The sequence below is a fragment of the Uloborus diversus genome, chromosome 3 (genome assembly GCF_026930045.1).
Source record: "Uloborus diversus isolate 005 chromosome 3, Udiv.v.3.1, whole genome shotgun sequence".
In the NCBI taxonomy this organism is placed as follows: domain Eukaryota; kingdom Metazoa; phylum Arthropoda; class Arachnida; order Araneae; family Uloboridae; genus Uloborus; species Uloborus diversus.
Genome location: NC_072733.1, coordinates 20,384,537 through 20,406,480, shown reverse-complemented (window position 1 = coordinate 20,406,480; position 21,944 = coordinate 20,384,537). Strand labels below are relative to the sequence as shown.

The 21,944-nt window shown below is 34.0% G+C and overlaps 1 protein-coding gene across 1 annotated transcript in view; it reads right to left on the bottom strand.

Annotated features, from left to right (window-relative positions):
* LOC129218260 (delta and Notch-like epidermal growth factor-related receptor) overlaps positions 1-21,944 on the bottom strand; it is a 115,127-nt gene that overhangs the window by 9,328 nt on the left and 83,855 nt on the right. Inside the window, exons 5-7 of the mRNA XM_054852488.1 lie at positions 17,647-17,800; positions 15,213-15,437; positions 7,072-7,308 (exon numbers count right to left, since the gene is read on the bottom strand). Of these exons, the coding sequence (XP_054708463.1) occupies positions 7,072-7,308; positions 15,213-15,437; positions 17,647-17,800 (616 nt within the window). The remainder of the gene's footprint in view (positions 1-7,071; positions 7,309-15,212; positions 15,438-17,646; positions 17,801-21,944) is intronic.

Below are 21,944 nucleotides of genomic sequence, written 5' to 3'. Positions count from 1 at the left end.
GTGTCATGACGATCATCGAAGACGTGTTTGGAGACACCCAGGGCAGAGGAGGGATCCTGGTTTCACTTTTGAACCACTTTTGTACACTTACTGCACAGTGGGACGTCGACGGCATTCTAAAAACCTGTTTTGCTGCCGTTCCTTTTTCAGTACCCTCGGCCGGTTTTCAGCAGGACAATGCCAGATAACATATGGCACGTGTTGCTATGAACTGTCTGCAAACTTGTCAAACTCATCCATGGCCTGCCAGATCTCTCTCCCATCGAGCATGTCTAGTATATGATGGGATGGTGATTGCATCTGGAAAGGAATGTTTATAACCTCGTCCGACAATTGGAGCGAATTTGATCGGAAATACCACAGGACACCCCCCGGGAGGTTTATCAGTGTTTGCCACGCCGTGCTTCAGCTTGTGTCTAGGCTAGAGTTGGGTCAATACCTTATTGAACTTGTTACTGTAACTCTGACATAAAATAATCAATTGTTCTGAGAATTTAATCATTTACTATTTATTCTGTGTGTTGTTTTCCTATCCACCAATTTTCATCTCAATCGGATCACTCCTTCTTGGTGCGTCGAATTTTTGGTATAGGGAGTGTATTTTGAAATTCAAAATAAGCTTGCGATGAAATAGTTTACACTTTGTTTGCATAATATTTTTCTTATGATTTTCATCCTCCCCTTTCTACACCGTAGCAATCCTCATCCCACAACTGAAATCGCAAAAAAATTACTTACAGTCAAGCGCCCATACTTGGGACGCTACCCTAATTTGGGACATTTGACGAATTTAGTTTTGAGGGCTAGTACACCTGTCGGTATTTCGCAAGTAAGAAATCACTGATGTAACTGAATAAATTAATAATTATCGCTTGAGGTTATGTGAGTTAAACTTCGATGTGTCAGCTTTATATGTTAGTTTAATGATTTTGAAATGATATGCGATTTTTATTTATGGAAATAACTTTGCTTACCTACGCTAACTGAGCAGCATTAGTTTGTATTTGTTGCACATTTCACCTCGGCTATGTACCTGTGCCTTATTTGGGCAAATTCATTTCCACTCAACTAATTCAGTTTAACTAATTTGTTCATAGACTTGAGAAATTGCAAATACGTCCAAAATTGTGACACTGTTCCAAATTAGAGTACTAAGGCATAACAACTGTCTAAAGGAATATTGAGGAAATAAAGTGTAGAATTATATTAGAAAAAAATATTAATGCAAAAATTTTTTAAATGATGACTTTTCTGACGACAATAAATGTGTCATACAATAACAGGACACAAAATTTGTCATTGTTGAAAGAATTGGAATATATTGATGAGCAAAAGACATTATTCCAAAATATTACATATGTAAGTTCTATGATTGAAAATTTGTCTCAAAGTATAGCTGAGACTAATTTATTTGTTGTGAATTTCCCGTATTATGAAGGAATGAAAATGGATGCGAAAAGATGAGAAATGAGGAAAATGGAGAGCTGAAAATCAACTGCGTTAGGAATTATTTGGGTTAACCTATTGCTTTTATGCTTCCAAATATACAGGGTTTGCGGAAATATTACATTCGGCAGAACTAAGAAGGCTGGAGAAACATTCCATATTTTCAGGGGCAAGTATCTATTCTGCAATATTTGAACTTTTACAAGTTTATATTATTTCTATCAAATGATTTTTTTTCTTTATTGAGTTGTAAAATAAAATTCTTTAAAAGGGTAGTTGGTCTACCAGATAATTTTCTATTGATTCATAAATGAAAGAAGAATCAAACTGATAAGTCAATGTAATTTAAAATATACGATTAATATGCTACTGAAGGTGAAAGTTTAAAACTGTCCGAAGTATGGGCACTTGACTGTACATTATACTAATTTAATCAATTTCTGTTTAAAAAAAATCGATCATCTTTTGCCAGTTTTTCCGGAAAAAAGAATTCGTGCTGTAAGGTGTTAAGCATACATGCAGGGTGTTTCAGTAAACATTTCAGAATGTCTACGAGAGGTGTGGTCACGACGACGATTCGGAAACACATGACCTCCAGAATTCAAAAGCACAAAAATTTTCCCATTGCTTTTTCCCTGAATGCTTTTAGATTTTATTATAAAAGATAAATCAACGTGTTTAAAACACAAGAATCTCAAAATTGCTGTATTTTGTTACTAATGAAAAACATTTATGCAGAAAATCTTGAGCTTACAAAGCTAGTAAGTAGTCATCAAAGAAGGAAGTTTGTTTCATTACATTTACTCCTTCCCACTCGCTCCCGTCAAAAGCATGGGCTGAGCTTTCGTCCTCCTATTTTTCGTGCCCGTGATATTTCCGGGCTAGAGTGAACAAAGTTCAAGTTAAGAAAAAAAAGAAAAAAAAAAGGCACAAAAGTTTTCGGAGGGAGACTTTTGTAACTTCTATCCTTCGCAGAACGTCTTCTAAGGTGCTGTTTGTTTAGATTAAAATGCTTTTTATGCAGCCGCTAAGCAATATGGATAACTAGTAATCGTTAACTAGCAAAGGAAAAGTCATATTTTGGGAACATAGCTTTGATGATTTTCAAATTACACACTTTCTGCAATATCACTCGTTTGTTGAAAGAAGTCGTCACAGATTTAAACTACCTGAGCACTTATTTTTAGCAAAATGTATTTTCAAAAATGGCAAACTGGAATACAGTGAAATTCCGTTGCAACGAACTTGAAGGAACCGTAAATTTTGTTTGTTTTATGGGAATTTCGTTGTAGAGTGGAATTCAATCAATGTTATGGAAAGTAAATGCGGAGTGAAAATATTTCTAGTTGAAACGGATATTTCATTGTACTGGTATTCGTTGTAACGGGATTTAACTGTATATTTAAAAATAATAGCAAATAAGTAGATTGCATTAAAACTTTAAAATTATTAGATCTGGAACATGTTACGGGTTTATAAAAAAATTAGTCAATATTGCTTTTTTAAATTTGAATGATCACACTGACGAGTTTTTAACTATCCCCAACGTAGGGTTTAAGTACAAGAAAACTCAAGTATGTATTTTAGGCTTGACTTCTGATTATTCAGAAACTTAACTAAAGCAACTCACTTCGTGTTTATCGTAATGATTTTTTTCAGCTATTTGACTACAGAAAAACAATAAAACTTTTTTTTTTTCATTTGTTTGATACTGATCTCAACTTTTCTTACTACACCATGTCAATTAATGACCCATTACTTGCATAAAAACGTTTTACTTATCAAAGAGGAACTGATGAAAACAGAAAATAATATCAAGTATTTACGTCTAAAGCGCCATAGTCTCGGGATTTTTCCCAAGTTTTGTTGATTTTACTCATAATTGAATTTTTCGAACTTAGCAGCAAAAAAAACTTTAATCAGAAAAGAAGCAAAGAAAAACAAAAATCAGAAAGACCATTTTTGATCAATGCGCCTTTCAAAGAGAAAAAAGAATTAAAAAAGAAAAAAGAACTACCATCTAAACTAGTTCGTCAGTTCAGTAGCTACGGTGCCATAGACAGGCACACAGATAGGCAAATTAAACTTATAACACACATCGGGGTTAACACAAAGTTTAATGTTTCGTTCTCTTCATGACATTGTTGTTTTAAAAAAAAAATTCTTTAAAGTCAGTAGCGAAACTATTCTCTGAGCAAACAATAAGTCGTAAGAGCTTCGCGACCCACCGGAATCCTACGTGCAACCCTGCGCTGGGTGGGCGAATAAAAACTTGGGAAATGCTGAACCAACAAGATAACAGAATTCCTATTCAGAGTCACAACTGACTACAACTGTATTTATGTCGAGGACTGCATACTAAGTGAATTGCCTCCATTATTTTATATACCAATAGATGGCAGCACCATCACCGGATCGAACAGTTAATGAGAATTTAGAACTAGTCCAGGAGCTAATAGCTACCTAGGACTAGCACCCCCAGAGGTATCGTTTCACTTGGAGGACATTGAGACCACGAGCATATTTAACGTCGCTCAGTCCCCTTTAATGACGACGGTGGATCTTCGACCATCGAGGTTCGAACCCAGGACCCTCCGGCCCCGAATCCGACACTCTACCGATCGGGCTACCACAGACCAAGATAACAGAAATAAGCTTGTTTTTTCTGAGCAAAATTAGAAATCTTTAATAGTGATCCAAAAGAGCAAAGGTTTTTTTCTGTTTAATAAACTCTTTGTATTTTAAAAACCAAAGGTAATTATTTACACGCATACTTTTTTAACTTTCAACAAACCTAAACATTTAGATTGATCTTTATATATTTACGTTTAAGTTTTTAAAATATGATACATAAAATATGCATTTATGTTAACACATAGCGAACGAGTTGACTTCTTTCGGTTTCCCGACACCTTTAGGAGAATTATATAATTATGTATGAAGGGTTTTAAAGCATTTTGGTTTTATTAAACCAGTTATACGTCTCCTAATATATTTTAAGAAAGTATTAATACACTGAAACCTGTTTTTGTGCGGTCTTTTTTGTGAGATTTTTTTTTTTTTTTTTTGCGCAGTGTAGGAAAATTTCAATTAGATTGGGACTCAATTGATGAAATTCTTTATAAAACAAAAGATTTTTAAAACGATTTTTTATGTGGTCCATATCCACCGCACAAAAACAGGTTTGAGTGTAATATGTTTTATTACATCGTCACTAAAAGGACGAATGAGCGTATCTCTCTTTTTAGCATTTTTTAGAAAACCAATTTGAAGATTTCCAGTTTACTGTATCGCTTGAGAACCGCCACCAGTGTGAGGGACTGTAACTTTTTTACTATTTATTGTAGAGATACGCCGATTGGTCATACAATAAAATCGACTTTGAACATTTCTGTGGTGGTCATAACTCATTTTTCGATTTTTTTGAGATACGCCCATTCGTCTTTTTAGCAACGACATGAAAGATGGTACTATAAACAGAGACCGACAAAAATGAAAATTTTAAGAGCCAGGAAAAAAAAGGCGTCAGACGAATAATCGATCAGAGATGATTGGTAAATTCAAAGCAACACGGCTTTTGAAGTGTTCTTATTCGGAAAGAACAAGTCTCTAAACTATTTTTTATAGTTGCATGGGCTATGTTGCCTCCAGTAATTTTTTGAAATCGGGACTATTCGTACCAAAGAAAAATATCATGTAAAAAAGGAAATCCGAACCGAACGTACTAAACCTACAGTGCACAGAGGAGGGGGGGGGAGAGAAGGGAAACCTGTTGGCACGGGCCGGAGCCTGAAGGGGGCCCAATATTTTTAAAACTAGGCGTGAAATATAGGGGTTAACAATATGGAGGAGAACCAGGAAAAGTCATTTGTGACGCACCTCAAAATTTCTGTGCACGCCCCTGCATACATGCAAAAACGTAATCTACGTAGACCGTGCTTAGTGGTCACATTGGAAAAACGAAAATTTACGTGGTAGATCCGTTTAGTGTTACATTACATCTGGTTTTATATATTTGTTATGCTTTTGAAATATGTTAGTGGAAATATGCTTTCACATTTGGATAAAAAGCATATTAAACTTTTACAAAATATAGCAAATATTTATTATCACTTGCTCCGCGGCATCGTTAAGATGCATCAAAGTAATCTGAAATGCATCATTTTCTCATAATACTGTAGCATGCAGTCAGTTCTCTTGCATATTTTACTTAAGTTTATAAGCATTTTTAAAAAGGAACGTGGTTTTGTGCATTATAATTTTTTCTTCTGAGCAAAATTTCAAACCATCTTCAGCAAGTGAAGTTGATTTCCCTTGCTTCCTAAAACTACAGGATGTTTATGAAGTCTTTAACTGGCAAAGAAAATTTATTAAAAAAAGAATATAATTTAGATTTATTCCTTTTAAAAGTCCTTATTTTATAACGTTTTTACTACAGCTTTAATACATTTCTACATGTGCATTTTCTGTAGTTCTAAGAAGATCCAGAGCCAGACTATATTCAATTTCATGGCTGGCACTAGTGTAGTCAAAATTTACCTTATAGGCAGGGGAGATTTCACTCATAACTGCCCTTACATGTATATAAACAGCCATATTAGGATTAGCAATACGTGTTTAAACCAGGGAGATAACTCTTAGGGGTTGTACCACCAAACCCATTTCTCCGACGCAGGGCCCTATCAAGCCAAAGGTTCTGCTAAAATTTGATGCCCCTATCACAAAAAAATTTGCACATTTACAAAGTAGTAGTTCCAAAAAAAGGGCAGAAAGAAAGAAATTTACCCTATTTTGGTGGCCCTGAAATTATGTTGCCCAGGTCCACGAACCCGCAGGACTGTACATTAATCAGGCCCTACGCCGACCCCAGTCGTCAGGTTTTAGTCAGTATATTATTGGTATCAGTGATATGTCATCTATTATTATTTTCTTTCACATGTCAAACCTAGGCATCAGGGCGAGAATGGTTTTTCTTTGAGAAAACATCAGGTAAAATAAACACAGTGATTTTTTTTTCTTTTTTTGATCGACACCATTTCGAGTTTCCAATGTTAGCGCTAGCTACATTATTTTGACTACTACCATAACTATAGAAAAGAAATTTGATTAGAGACGGAACAAAATAAAGAAAGAATTAACAGTGAATTTTAAATAGTTTTTTAAAAAAATATTCTTTATGTGTGAAGACTTTTATAAAAGTCCTGAATTTCTAATCAATGGGTGAACATATGCAGGTTTTGAACCTATGCATATTTCCGAGCTTTAATATATTTTTCAAATAAATGTTTAGCACAGAAAGATTCATCTATCTGCCTTTGTTTAAGTCCTTTCCGGAAACTTTAGCTTAACCTTGAAGATTTGAAACCTGTCTCAGTGCTAAGCCACTTGAATTCATTCCACATTCCAAAATTGATAACCATTGAAAATGACTTCAGTTCCGTCTTAAACCTCAGTAAACCCCACGATAAAGTGAAGCGGGAGCCATGAATAATTATCTCGTTCCGCTTTGCTATGAAATAGATACCCTGGACTAGCGTTATATGGAAATGAATTCAGATTCAGTCAAATCGATATCCAAACAAGATCTGAAAGCATAAATCATGTTGTCGAAGTTCGTGGGCTTACCATTGTAACCTGGGTGACAGATGCAGCTGTAGTTGTTTCCTCTGTCTACGCAATGGGCTGGTGGAGGACATGGATTGGGTTGGCAGAGATCCACTTTTACTTGACAGCGTCTGCCCTGATATCCGGGACCGCAATGACAGCGATATCCGGCTACTAGATCTTCACAAGCACCACCGTTGACACAAGGACTTGAATCACATTCGTCATATTCGAATTCACAGTGGTCACCGCCGTAACCTGCATATTTTGAAATTAGTTCGGAGAATAATTATGATTGTTTTCGGTTTTAATTAAAACTTCACAAATGACATGCACATTCTAATATTTTTAACAAAGTGTTGAAAATCTGTGAGTACTCCTAATTGTGTGAGAAAAATAACAAGATGGGAACATTACTATTCTTGTGTATAAATGATCAACATCTGTGTGTCAACGAACTCAAACTACTTTTGTGAACTAGGCGGGACAACGGATAAAATTTACAATTATGTACTGAAATCTGAACTATTTTTGAAGAATTAGACAGACGTTTCAAAAGGCATGTGAAACGATATGTTTCCTGTGATTTTATTGAAAAAGTGAGAATTCTCTTTGAGTTTACAAAAAAATCACATGCGAAGTTTTCTGTTAATATCATCGCAACAAAGCCACAAATATGAAAAAAGTAATTTAAAAGCATTTAAAGGTTAAATTATGTATAAAAATTGGCCCCTAGAACGCCACATAGGAACAGACATACATACATAGACTGATAAACACATTACCCTCCTTTGCGTCGCGCACGCGCAGTCGGGTAAAAAGGGCGAATTGGAAATTTTTACATGGATTTTAGGTTGCCTTAAATCTGAACAAAGGTAATTTAAAGGCTCGTACTTCGTGATTCTATTGTAAAAATAGTTGTTTTTAATGGGTTACAGTTGCACAACTGAAATATCCATTTTAAAAAAGATATTGTCATTCAAAACGGCTAGCAAAATCGTACAAGTAAAAAATAGTCGAATTTCAAAGCTCTGTAGCTCAAGATTGTCACCTCGCATCTTCTTTTCGTTAAAACCATCAGAAAGAACACATTTTTTCCAATAAAAATAAGTTTTTTCGGTGGTGTTCTTTCGTTTAAGGATAAAACATGAACATGAAATTCTGTCTGTCGTAAGGAATTGCCATGTTTAAGCTCAGGTTGCGGAAAATTTTATCCCACTGGAAACCTGACATTTTAGGAGCTTAGTGTACTTTTGGTGCCCCCATTTTAGTGCTTTTACTCTACTTTGTCTATTTGAAATGTGAATAAATCTGGGTGCATACGAGGTAAAATAGGGCTGAAACAAATGTACATATCGCACCCCGACTGCATTAGTGACACATCTCAAAAATGTGAAAAATTGCACTAATTACACTAGTCTACAAAAAAAAAAAATCTTTTTTCTGTTACACAAAGAAAAATAACTGATCTTAACGTAAAATGATGCGCTAAATTCAAATATGCAAGCAGTTTTTCTCCATCACTCACCGATTTTTTTTAGACAGAAGTTTCAATGGAATGCGCAAATTCACATGCATGACAAATACTGAAAATAATGATCAAAAACTTAACTATTGCTCTTTTCTTTCTGTATTTGGTATTAAGAACATCCCTCTTAGATGTCTAGCATTAATTAGCAAGAATTTATTCACTTTGAAAATGTGGGGCTCTCCAAAGATGCGATTTTTTTTAGCTTTATTGTAATAATACGTAGAAATTCTGGTTTTAAGTATTCAAATTCAGCACTAGTATTACAAAGTCTTAACAAAGTTTTTAAAAACACTTAATTTAATATGAAAGGCTAGTATAATAACACGTCCAGTCTTCTTTTTTTTAAATTCTTCTTGCCAATGCTATCTCATTCGCATAGGAGAAAACAACATTGTATTAGTAAAATTTGTTTAATTTAATTTTAGGCAAGAAATAATTGTCCCATGATATGTGTTGTCCTTAATTTTATCTAAAAAAGAATTACAAATCTAAATATGTTTCATTCATTTCAATTGAATACGCTAGTGATACTCAAGGCAGCGTGTTTCAATCATGCAATAGTGTAGCTTTTAAACTAGTTTCGACAGAGTTAATATCAAGTCTCATCTGTTTGATATTAAAATGCAAACATATTCATTACAGTGTCAATACTATTTCAGCATACTAAATCATGTTCCTTAGAATAAAATGTATGAACTCTTTACGTTGACATTCAAATTTGAAAACACAGAAAATGATTCAATTCAGGTAGCATATAACACAAAAATGGGGTGCCATTAAGAATGACTACCATGTTACCACTGCAGTATCAGTAAACATGACTATCTATCTCCACATTTCTCGTCTTTATGACAAAATTTTAGTTGTTCAATTTGAGTTTTTATCATTATGTGATACAGGAAAACACCGAAAAAAATAAATCACTTAAAATGTCTGATTACACAAAAAATGTGGGTGATGGAAAAGATATGATTAAATATTTCAAACCAGCGTCAAAAATTACCTTAGAAAAACCATAAATGTTTCATTTAACGTCCTTGTTTACCAGTCTATTAGTTTTTACCATTACGTGTTACAGGAAAATATGGGAAAAATAAATAGCTTAAAACCTATGATTACACAAAAACTGTGGGTGATGGAAAAAAAAATCAAAGTAGATATTTGAAATCAGCGTCAAAAACTATCCTAGGAACACTATAAATTTTTTCATGTAACAAAACCTTTGTTTACCAGTGTTATTGCTCAAAAATGGTTAAAATTTAATGCTTTTAAGTTATTTACTTAATTTGCTCACTCCTTTCAAAAACAACATGTCTCAGAAATTAGCGATTTTGAGTTATGCCTTTTTTTTGAACTGTCATGAATGAGAAGCCTATCTCTGCAAGACCTGCATTTCTATAACTTAACGTTTCGTCGTTACAGAGCAAAAGCGTCGTATTTGCATTTTCAAGTATTTTCGGAATGTTCTTTTCAAGAATGTCACATTTTGTGTTGTGCTTGATCCATTAGGCATGAAACAAATGTGTCGTTTAGTGAAAGATAATATTATTTATTCCGAAAACAGTATTGCGCACAAATAAAAGAGCATTTTTCCTTCTTATTTTTTAATTAAAAACGCACTATTTCCATTTATGTCGGTATTGTCCGTGTCTCTATTGAAAGGAGAACAATTAGTAACAATAATGATATATTTTGAGATATTTCAAGTAGTATCTTTGAAATTTAGTGTAAGAACGTCATAAATAAAACTCAACTTTTTAAAACCTTCACTTTTTCCACTTCTTCTTCATGAAAGAGGGAAGAAACACCAAATTTTCTTGAAAAATACCTTATTCACAAGAAAAAGTTCAATCAGTGGCTTGAAATATAGTTTTACTACACAATATCTTACTTTTAATTTCTAAAATCGCTCTCCTGAAAAATCACGTTTTTTGAGATATGACGTTATTGAAAGGAATGAGCGAATTGGTGATCGGTAGTGTGACACATCATAAAAATTTCATAGCATGGAAGAAAGATTTTCAAACTTAGATCATACACAGTTTTTTTGACTACGAAAAGCAACCAGTAAACACATCATACATATTTTTAGCGTAATGTATTGTTTTATAATAAATCAGCTAAAAGAAGTATTGCGTAAAAGGCAACTCGGGATTTTCGATTACAGAATAACCATTTCAGCAGAGATAGTCTCAAAAGTTCTGAGGGACATGCTTTACGAATGCTGTCTACGTAAATGAGCCATTTAGACCCTAAGGACGTAATGAAAGCAAGATGCACTTAATGATCGCAGGACGAAAACTTATACTTATGAGAATTTAACAACATAGTAGGTCAGAAGGACTTAAATGTTAGATATCTGATCAATTTTTTTTTAAATAAACGGTTGATGCACCAGGTATATTTCTTAAAAACAACACACGCACACTCGCGCAGACACACAAAAAGAAAATGACAACTGATTATGTTAACATTAAAGATATTTTTGCGTTGTAGGGCTGAATCATTTGTCTCAAGATATTTATAACTTATAATAATTTTTATAGCAATATATTTATCCCTTCTTATATACAGTACAATAATAGGTAAAAAAAGAAAAAACGTATATTTAGACTTACCGTAAAACGGTACAACTTTGTGTCAAGGGGGCAACAATGGGCCACTGGTGCCATGGCGATGATTTTGTTCTCTAGTGGCCTGTTTTTCGAACTTACGAGCTCCAAAATAATCACCAGGTAGTGTAACCATTTAGGTACTTAAAGACGCTTCATCAGAGATTGCCATTGTTTTTGTATGCTTTAGATAATTTAGTCGTTCTTAGTGCGTGATTCGACTCACTCGTGGAAGAGCCAAAAGTCTCCTTTGGGCCGACGACTTATACTGATTTCCAAGATCTGGTAAGTTCAGATTTGCTTTACTAATTTGCCAGTTAGGAATTAAGCCGCTTGTTGACTAAAATGTTTCGTAGTTTTTACAAGCTCTCAATGTTTATTGAAAATGGGAATGTTGGGGTACAACAATGGGCCACATATTTTTCATGGTTTTTAGTGACTTGGAGCTTCATTTTATTCTCTGTAGGGATGCTTTCGTCATATTTTGTGTTATTTATTGTAACTAATGCCAAGAAAAGACAGAAGTAGGCTTGGGGGTCGCCCAATCGCCCGTACTCATGAGCCCGTATTAGGAGTTTTTGAAGAAGGTGCTGAATGAAAGCTAGATCAAATACAAACTAAAGATAATTTTAAAAAATTATTTATTTTGATGAGATTCGGAATAAGAAATGTGATTTCGCATTTTAGTTTTCAAAATTTTATTTTTCATCTCGTTTAAAATTTGTACTTACTGAGACCTATGTATTGGTACCTAGAATTTAGTTGGTGAGATTTTTCTAGTTTTTAAATGTTTCTATGCCAAAACCTAGGCAGATAATAAAGAACGTTACCTGCGTTTACCTTGTTGAACTTTATTAATCATTCAAAACGACAAGTGATAAGTAAGTCTTAAAAAATTGGAAAAAAAAAAACGGTGAATAATGGAATAAAAAAATTCTTTATACAGTTTCAAGCAAAAGACAACATGTAGTCTCAGACAACAGTAGGACAGATCAAGTTTTCACTGTGTTTTCTAGGTTAAAATGAGGTGGCCCATAGTTGTACCCAGTAGGGGTACAACTATGGGCCACGGGGAAAAATTCCCCTTCCTCTTCTTTCCAACTTAGATTTTTTTAAACATTTCATTCGGAAGACGAGATGTATAGCTACCATTGCTAAATCCTCAAATTTCTAAATCAAAGCTATACACGGAATTTTCATTGAAAACTTCAAAAAGTGACCCATAGTTGGACCATTTTACGATAATAATTAGGGGTAAAGGAGATGCAAGAAACCTTAGGTGCTTAAAGCGAAATCGACGAATGAATATCTTAGAGGTTTTTAGTCTTATTTAACCTGCTTAGTATATACAAAACCACTACATATTGAAATAGTACAATTGCAGTACTTTATTGAATTAAAAAAGCACTTTTCTAATTTTTAAAGACGGTGTGAAAAATTACACATGTCCAAAAAAAAAAAAAAAAAAACTTTTTTCACTGGTGTCTAAAGTTTTAAAACTGTTTTAAGCTATATTTGGGGCGCTGAAATGAAATATGAAATTAGATTTTGTGTATCAGTTCTGTTGTTAGACCCAAAATGTGCAGTTTTAACTTCATTTTGTGCTTTTCTAAAGCATGTAGGGGAAAATGGGGTACAGTGAGACAGTTTTCATTTCTTTTGCTATAATTTCTTTAATTTTAGGTTTAAAGAAACTGCAAAACATAATCATACAACTCTTTAGCAGGCAATAAACTTTTTTTCAATCTTTCCTTATCATATTTATTGAAAAAAAAAAAAAAAAAGATTTTCGATAGGCTTTCAAGTTGTTCCATTGTGCTTCATGAGAGGAAAAGTGAGACAAGGCATGGGGTACAGTGGGACGATGAGAAAGGCTCATAAAAATCAGCTTTATTATGACAACGTACCATTCCTATAAAATATTGGTAGAGGTATACTTAGCACACGAAGCATATCGCGCCCCAGCAAGGAAAGTGACACTAAAGAAAAAAGAGCAATGGTGAAGATAAAGGTTTTAATCAATAGTAGTTCTAAGCGATGCAGTCTCAACTATTACAATAGAAGCAAACAATTTGTAAAGATATTTACGGGTTAGTTTTTGTTGTCTGAATTAATAATGCGTAATTAAAGCTCGAGAATTTCCCTTCTAAATTATGTAAGTTTAATGACGTGTCACTATTGACGATATCGTTTTTACGCCACCACGCATCAGTTATAAAAGCTAACTTAGTGCGAAGTTTTCGGCAAGAAAGAGCATCAAGTTCAGATTTGAAATCAATAGCTAGTAAGTCTCGTCAGTTTCCTTGCCGGGGCACGATGTAAATGCAACTTTTGACCGACAAGACTTAAAATAATTGTACTAATAAATGTGAGAGTAGAAAAAAATCTTTGTGAAATACCGTTTGTGATGTAATGAATTTTTAAGTAAGTAATGTTAAATAATACATTAAAGGATGAGAAAGTGGGAATAATAGAATGTAAAAAACAACCAAAACTCTATTTATAGAAAAATGTCAAAAGTTTTCAAGAAATCATAAAATTTTTCTTTGTTTTTGAACCGCAAACAAACATAGTTTTTTTGCTTATCTCACAGTGCTGTTACCTGTTTGGAAGCACAAAAACTCAGAATAATGTATTCAGATTACATTTGAGGCAGTGAGAAGCAAAGGGATGTAAGTAGACATTTTCAAGTTTTGAGTAAAACACGTTTAAAAATAAGGTCTTTTTTTTCTCTCATTGATTTTTTTTCTAAATCATGCTGTTTAGCAGCACCTACCAGGGCTATTAGTACTATATCTTACCACCCCAAGACAGAGAAGAGTTTCACCTACTATTTGTACTGGTTATCTCCAAATTTTCAATTTTGCCACTTACATCCCTTTGCTTCTCGCTGCCTCATTTCCTAAGAAATATTCCTTAGTAATAGTATAATAGTAACAGTAGATAAATGGATTAGTAAATGCACTGTTTATGTGTATGTCAATGCCGATGAAATTACAATTTAAATGAAACCTCATTAAAAGTAACGTCCATAAGTAATTTAATTTTAAGTCTTGATATTCTAAAATACTTCGCATAATCTAAAATGTTTACTTTATAGTGTGGAATGTTGGAGATGCAATAGGATATTGTCCCTCTGCACTCCCATCCATATGTCGCTCTGGGAGCGGCCCGAAACTCATGTGGTAACTCAAACATGAACTGATGTACACCCTAGCAGTATTTTAAAGTGAAGAGTCAAAACTTGTACACACTTTATTAATGAAGCAAAAAACACTACATTCATGCGATTAAGAAAGTTTCAGCTTCAAATAATACATTGATATTGGTTATTGAATAATAATTTATACCTCAAATTCAAAAAAGTAAAACTTGAATTAATTAGACAGCAGTTATAACAAAAATAAAAAGGGCTATAACTTCCGTACAAGAAGAAACATGGCAGTTGCTAGTCACCAAGGCATTGCCTAGTATGTTAACTAAAATATGGCATACGTTTTTCAATTTTCAGTATATGAATGAAATGGAAAATTACTTGTGCACCACCGTAGCCCATGTCCCACTGTCGCACCTTTTCCCTTTAGGCATCTCATTTTTACGTCAGCCCCGGAGAGTTAAGAATGATATTATCTAAATACTTTATGTATTTATTTTATAAGGATCAATTTCTTCTTAATTAATTGTTCATGCCATGCTCTTACTGGATACCTTAAAGTCGAAGCTTTGATTGGTGTCAAGATTCCCAAGTCGATCATTGAATTTTGGTACGAAGTTCTGTATTTTCCTACCTTCTAAACAAATCGAGAAAGAAAAGGTTTTTTTTCCTTGTAGCACACAAATTTTGGGACGAAGTTGCATTTTTCCTAAATTCTTTGCATGTGAAACTTAACGAAAAAAAATTGCTTACTTTTCCGTTAAAATTTTCCTGTACTGCAAGTACTCCATTTTACATTAATATTTACCGTAAATTTTTCCTGAATTTTTAACTGTATAGTATTTAATTTTATGGAATCTCTTACCTGGTAAGCAGTAACATTTATATCCACTGAGGCCATCTTCGCAGACACCGTGAACACAAGGACTCGAAAGACATTCATTAACATTAGCATCGCAGTGTCGTCCACTATACCCTGGAGGACAATCACACCAGTACGAAGTTTGATTGCCACGACAAGTCCCGTTGTTCAGACATGGTTTTCGATCGCAGATATTAACCTCTTCTTCACATGCTTGTCCTCGGAAGCCTAAAAATATTTTTTTTTTTTTTTTTTTTTTTGCATTTAACACACAGCAAATAGAAAATAAATTCGACATACTTTATTGCATTACTTGTGTTGTGTTTATGTGTTCTTTGTATGATTATGCATTTATTTTTGTTATTACTATCTTATGTTATAAACTGGCCCTAAATTAAGTTCTTTTCTGAGTGGTGGGAGTTAGTCAGGCTATTCTTATAGCCTTTACTCCCACCTACTCAATTAGGGATTTTGAAATAGACAGGGAGAAATATATTTCTGTTTGTAATTTCTTTTTCCTTTTATATGTGAAATGCATATTTGTAAAACATATTACCCTGATTGAAATAAATCGAATTGAATTGAAATATATTGCCATTCATTGGTGTAATGTAGACGTAAAAAGTGTTCTTAATTTGAAACTATATGTATGCATCTTTTATAAACATGCCACTTGAAAAAAACTGTAATAAACAAACTGAAATTTATAATTTCAAAATTTTCCTGAAATGTACGGTAAAAAGCACGGGCATCCGTGTTGCGAGTACTTTTTACTGTAAAGTTTTACGGTAGAAAAACCGTAAATTTTACGGTAGAAGAGAGACGCTGTGACTAGTTTCGCTGAGTACAAAGAACGAGAGGCAAGCATCGGGGTCCAAACTCGAGTTTTTATCATTCGCAGACCAATTTGCTAGCCCCTATACTGAATGAGACTCGATGGGAGAGTGAGAATAGGGAATTATATGCTTCGTACCTAAGTCCCATAGTACTTCAATTGGCACTGCAAGCGCTTTTTTTCCCAGTACAATTCTCTGTAATTTTTTTCTGTACTGTAAACACTCCATTTGACAGTCATACTTACTTTAACATTTTTCCTGAATTTTCATAAATGTAAAAAAAAAAAAAAAAAAAAAAAGCTAGAAATTTGCTTCGTGGCTTTTATTTTGGAGTGAATTGAACATTAAATATCATGCTTTCTAGAAATGCTGTACTACTTCTAGAAATGCTACGAAATGCATGTGTTTTGAGATAATCTTGATAAAATGCGCCTGCCTGCGATCTTTAAAGCAAATAATGAAGTCGCTGTTTTCCTTTAAGGTATCTTGAATAGGCTAAGCCTTTATACGAAGCATAGTTTCTTACATTTGTTTGGTTCTGTATAGAAGTTTTGATAACAAATAGGTCGTATACCCTAAGCAATAAGTTTATCAAATGGTGTGACCGTACATCTAATTGCTGTCTCCTGAATGGGGGTTTTGCACTAAATAGTCAATCAAGAGAACGGTATTAAAATGTAATTTTACTGAAAGTTGGTGCTTTAGTGTCTATTCTTTACTCACCTACAATATTCAAAGATATTACACTACTTTTTTTATTTTAATAGTTGTCTGAAGGCTGATTTTTAATTTTTTCAGAATATATTAATAAACTTTTTTATTCATGAGAGTGAAGCGACATTTTTCTAAACTCTCGAAATGCATTTGATTATAAATACAGCTATAGCAATAAGTATAAACACAACAATTAAAACAAACATAATTTTTCATAAGATTTTGATATCCACGAGTATGAGAACTACCCGAATTTTGTTAGAATACAAATAAAGTTTGAAGTCGAAGAAATGTAATACGTCAAACAAATATGCAGCATTACGAAGTAAATACCGAGTAGTTAAAATGACTGAATGACACACATTATTGATATTGGTCTTTAAATTTTTATGATCCTCAATACTGATAACTTTTTAAAATACGATTTATTTAAGTGAGTAATATTTGGTTGTTTTAAAAACCAAAGAATACAAAGAAGCAATGGTGTACGCAGCAAGACTCTTGTATTCAGTTGTAACAATCAGATACTAAATTGCAACAAGATACTCAATTGGGTACTAGTTGAATCAATTAGAAATTTCTTAAACATGTTTTTAGTTTGTTTTCTGTTTCAGCAAGCATTTTTATTGGATTATTAATTAAATATTTAAAAGTGCATTGGGCTTTTTTCTGGAGTCTATATAGAAACTAACATTCCTCCAGTATATCTCCGTATTTCTGCAGAAAAACAGAGCCTAGTTCCTAAAAATACAGTTTCATAAAATGTTATGTGAAACGATTGGCATAGCTTTTATTTTATGGAGCTTAGCTCGATAATAAGTTGCAGGATGCCATAAATTCCGCTTAGCGGGAGATGAGTCGAAAAACAGACTTGGGTGTCATCTTACCGTGTGGACATAAACACTGGTAGGTTGATCCAGTAAGCCCCTCTGTGATGTCCACGCAGAATCCTCCATGCTGGCACGGGTTGGCATAGCAACCGTCGCGTTCTTCACAAAAACGACCCACAAACCCAGGGCAGCAGTGACAGGTGAATGTAGTCTGCACAAAAAGATAAGAACACTATGAGGGAGATGAAAATTCAACAAGGATGGTAATATGTGGACGGCAAAACGCTGCTGCATTAAGATTGATGGATGTCCGCCGCATTAGGCTAGTTGCAGCCACATAGAGAGAGAAATATTATATATATATATATATATATATAATATTTGTATAATGAATTATGAGATTTATTAATTTCACTTAAATCGTTTATTTATAACTACTCTAATATGTATGTGTTCATTTCATGTGAATATTACATATATTTTTATTTTTAATTATTAAGCAATAACAAATGTTACAATAACAATAATATAATTTCGTAATAATAAATCAATATTTAATAATCAATTTTAATTAATGTCAATAATAATAATAATTATTATTATTATTATTATCATCAGAATGTTTATCGTTGCCAATGCTAATCATTTAAATAAATTTAAGCTCATTTGAAAACGATTTTTGTTTATAGCTTGGATTAAAAATTAAAATAAAGGTAACACTAACATGAAATGAATACATACATATTGGACAAGTTATAAATAAAGATTTAGGCGAAACAAATAAATCTAATAATTCATTATACAATGTTAAGTGATGAAATCTTTAAAAAATATTAAAAGTGTCCAGAATTAACTGCAATAGTATATACTGCCGCGGGCAGGTAAAGGGTAGTAACCGCAAATTCTTCATTTTTTTCACTTTTTGCGCAATCACGATTGCTTATTGTTCTCATTTGACCGTCCTTGGCGTTGTGGTTCCTTTTCAGCTTGGACCAGGGGCCTCTGCAGCACCGCCGCCCACCGGCCGCTGCAGGCGCGTCGGAATCAGCTTTTCCTGGTCGGAGGCGTCCATGTCCTGTACACACACATGCTCGCACACATGCATACTTACATATACACACACGCCTACGCGCATACACATGGGTGTACGCACACACACAAGCCTACACATGCATGCACGCTCGCCTACGCACACACACACACATACACACACACATACAACTATACACACGTAACCACTCAGGAGAAGGGGCAAGCTTGGGGGGACAGGAGCCGTTTCTAGAATTAATAACTCTAGTGAATTGGGCCCTGTCGCAGCTCGTGATTGCGAAATACATAATTTGAATTCAAAATGTCAGAATTCAAATTAATTTTTTTTTGCATTATTGTCATCTATTGTACGTTAGCTTTACTGTACAAGCTTGCTTGTTTGGTTTCTGCTGAAAAAAAGGCGCGAAAAGGGCGTCTAATTTCAACTTTTCCGTATCGTTTGTATTGAATCCAACACATATTTGTTCAAGTATCTCGAAAACTCAATTTTTCAGATACTGCCTACTGCCATTTATCTGCCCACGGCAGTATATATTTCTGGAATACCGTTGAAAACACACATAGAAAATAGATGAAACAGCAAATTTGATGTGAATTTCATACCAACTAATGCACGCAATTGTAGTATATGTTTAAATATTTATGAGCAAATTTCAAGCATGGATTTCGATGGAATAAAACCAAAGTAACGTAACATCCAAGGCAACATAACAGTTATTTAACATGCATACAATGTTACTTTTTCATAACTACGCATAAATTATATAATTTCTGCACTTTTACTATAGGTAATTAATGCCAGAACTGTATTACTGAATTTTCACTATAAGTACGGAGAATGAATTGGCACTTTGAAGTTAAAACAGGATTTTTAAGGCTACAAAATTTGTTAACTAGACAAAAAAAAAAAAAAAAAAAACACTGTCAGTAAATCCAAGGACTGAACGACTGTAAACAGTACGATTTTAAACTGTGTATCACTTCACTGGAAAACTCACTTTATAAAAGGCGTTTATAATGATTTAGTCTTCTTGAAATTGTTGGAAAATTCATATTTTTTTGATGATTTTTTATTCTTTGCCGAATTTGGTGAATTGTCTGAAAAACTAGGTATTTAGCTATACCCAAATCTGTCAAGTCCGTGGATAATCGAGAGTAAACTGTAATGGTATTGAGAAATGAAGAGGTAAAGGGTAAGGAGGCTGTTTGCGACTCGTTGTCTAAACTCCATCGAATTTCCTAAGGGGCTTTTGCGTTTTTTTTTTTTTTTTTGCTCAATCTACAGATGAGAGGCAGCTACCCCCAAGTCTTCTCAAATCCACCTCAAATAATCCGTTCCCGTTTTACTGAGCTCCCCAAAAATAGATACACATTCCCAAGGTCATATCTAACTAACCAGAGTCTCCTTGTTACCAGAGCAGCTCTGTACTTTGGTTTGTTGACGATTAGAAAGACTTCTTCAGTAAGTACGTTGTGGCAGGTTAAAATAGTGAGCATCTTATTTGAGCACAATTTTTATTTTTTCAAATATGTTTCTTCGAAACTAATTGCATTTATTTATCATTAACATTTCAATTAATGCAAATAATAAGTTGATAACTTTTGGGTAGTTAAACAAGATATAGAAATTTATTTACCTTGCTCAAACCCCCATTGTAACAAACTATCTTCTAGACAGATAAAAGACACATACAGAAAGGCATATAAGTCGTAATAGGGAAAACTATTTTTATGATTAAATTGGATTAAACTTAGCCTACTTAGATGCTGTGCAATCTATTGCTGTTGTGAACTTAAGCACACTTATGCCCTAAAGAGATGCATTTAAGGATTTTTTTGTATCCTTTTACAACTCAATTTGTGTGCAAGTATTCAGGTTCATGGACTGAATGCATTAGGGAGGAAAAAATTATTTAAATCTGTAAAAAAAAAAAAAAAAAAATCATGATTACATGAAATACATCGCCAGCTCAGTCATTTCCAACCGAGGATTGCAGTTTCGTGCTTATTAGCACTCATCAGCCCAGCATAGGAAAGTGACTGAGCTGGAGATGGAAAATCTCTTAAGGAAGCCAAGAGTGCCAAACAAACTGATAGCCAATATAGAATTAGCACTGACCAGACGAGTGACCGAAGCAATGGTTCGGATCAACTCAAAGATTAATGGCAAGGCATGGTATACTCAGCAAATTACGATTATCTGAATCTGAAATTGTTATGCACTTATGCCTATGGTGTATCGTTTTTTACAATCGTTCATTTTTTTAAAAAACTCCGTCGCTTCGTACAATAACAATGTACTTGAAGTCCAACGTTTTAATGAATGTTTAGTTTCTTAGTTTATAGGCACCAGGAAACCGTTTCTGTATAGAGTTTTGTAAATATAGCATAAAAAATACAAGGTGAGTCATGTCATCTTCCCGTATTAGGAAAGAGCGCTATTTGTGTTGTAGTAAGGACAGGGTAGCGGCTGCATTATTGATCGATAGTGTCATATGTGCCCTTTTAGGAAATGGTAATCGAGTGGCGCGGTACGCATCGTCGTTTGTTGTGTGCGTATGCGGGGGGGGGGGGGGGGTACGTTCTTAATGGCGTTTATTGGAATAATACTGAGCAGAAATTACTCACTTATGGGGTTAAATTTTTCCGACGGAATTTTGTTCGGCTAAAAAAACTATTCACTTTATATGAAGATCAATGAGCGGAATTTTTTTACACTTCTAACAGACAATTGCAGGGCATCGGCATTTTTAAGGGCAAAACGCTTTGGAGATTTTTTAATGGATGCTCGCATGCGCCGCATTTTTTAGCGTTGTTATGGTCTGAGGTTTTTTTTGTCTTCAGTGCAGTACTTGTGGCTCTAAAATTTGCTACTCAAACGTGAATAGTTTTCTTATCTGGAGCAGGATCATGTCGGCCAAGTTGAAAATAAATGGAAAACGTTCGCTGAGCACTAATTACAGAAGTACCATTTCGAGTATTGTCCTCTACAACACACGACGATGCTCACCAGGTCACGCTATTGCAACTTATGCAAAAGGCAAAGATACTGTTCTCGATAGATACCACTTCTGCCACCACATCCCCACTGCAACCCATACAGCGCCCTCTTTAAGTACCGAAGTTGATATGCCTGACCCAGTTAAATGGAGTACTTTTAATAGAATAATGCACTTTTTGCTTATTTCTGGATTTTTCGTCTGTTTTCCCCTCACCCAAACTACCCTCATCATTTTCATTTGTAAGGTGCATTCATAAATTTGATGTACTTAAAACCACACATCTATGCAGAGTGCCCGCAAAAG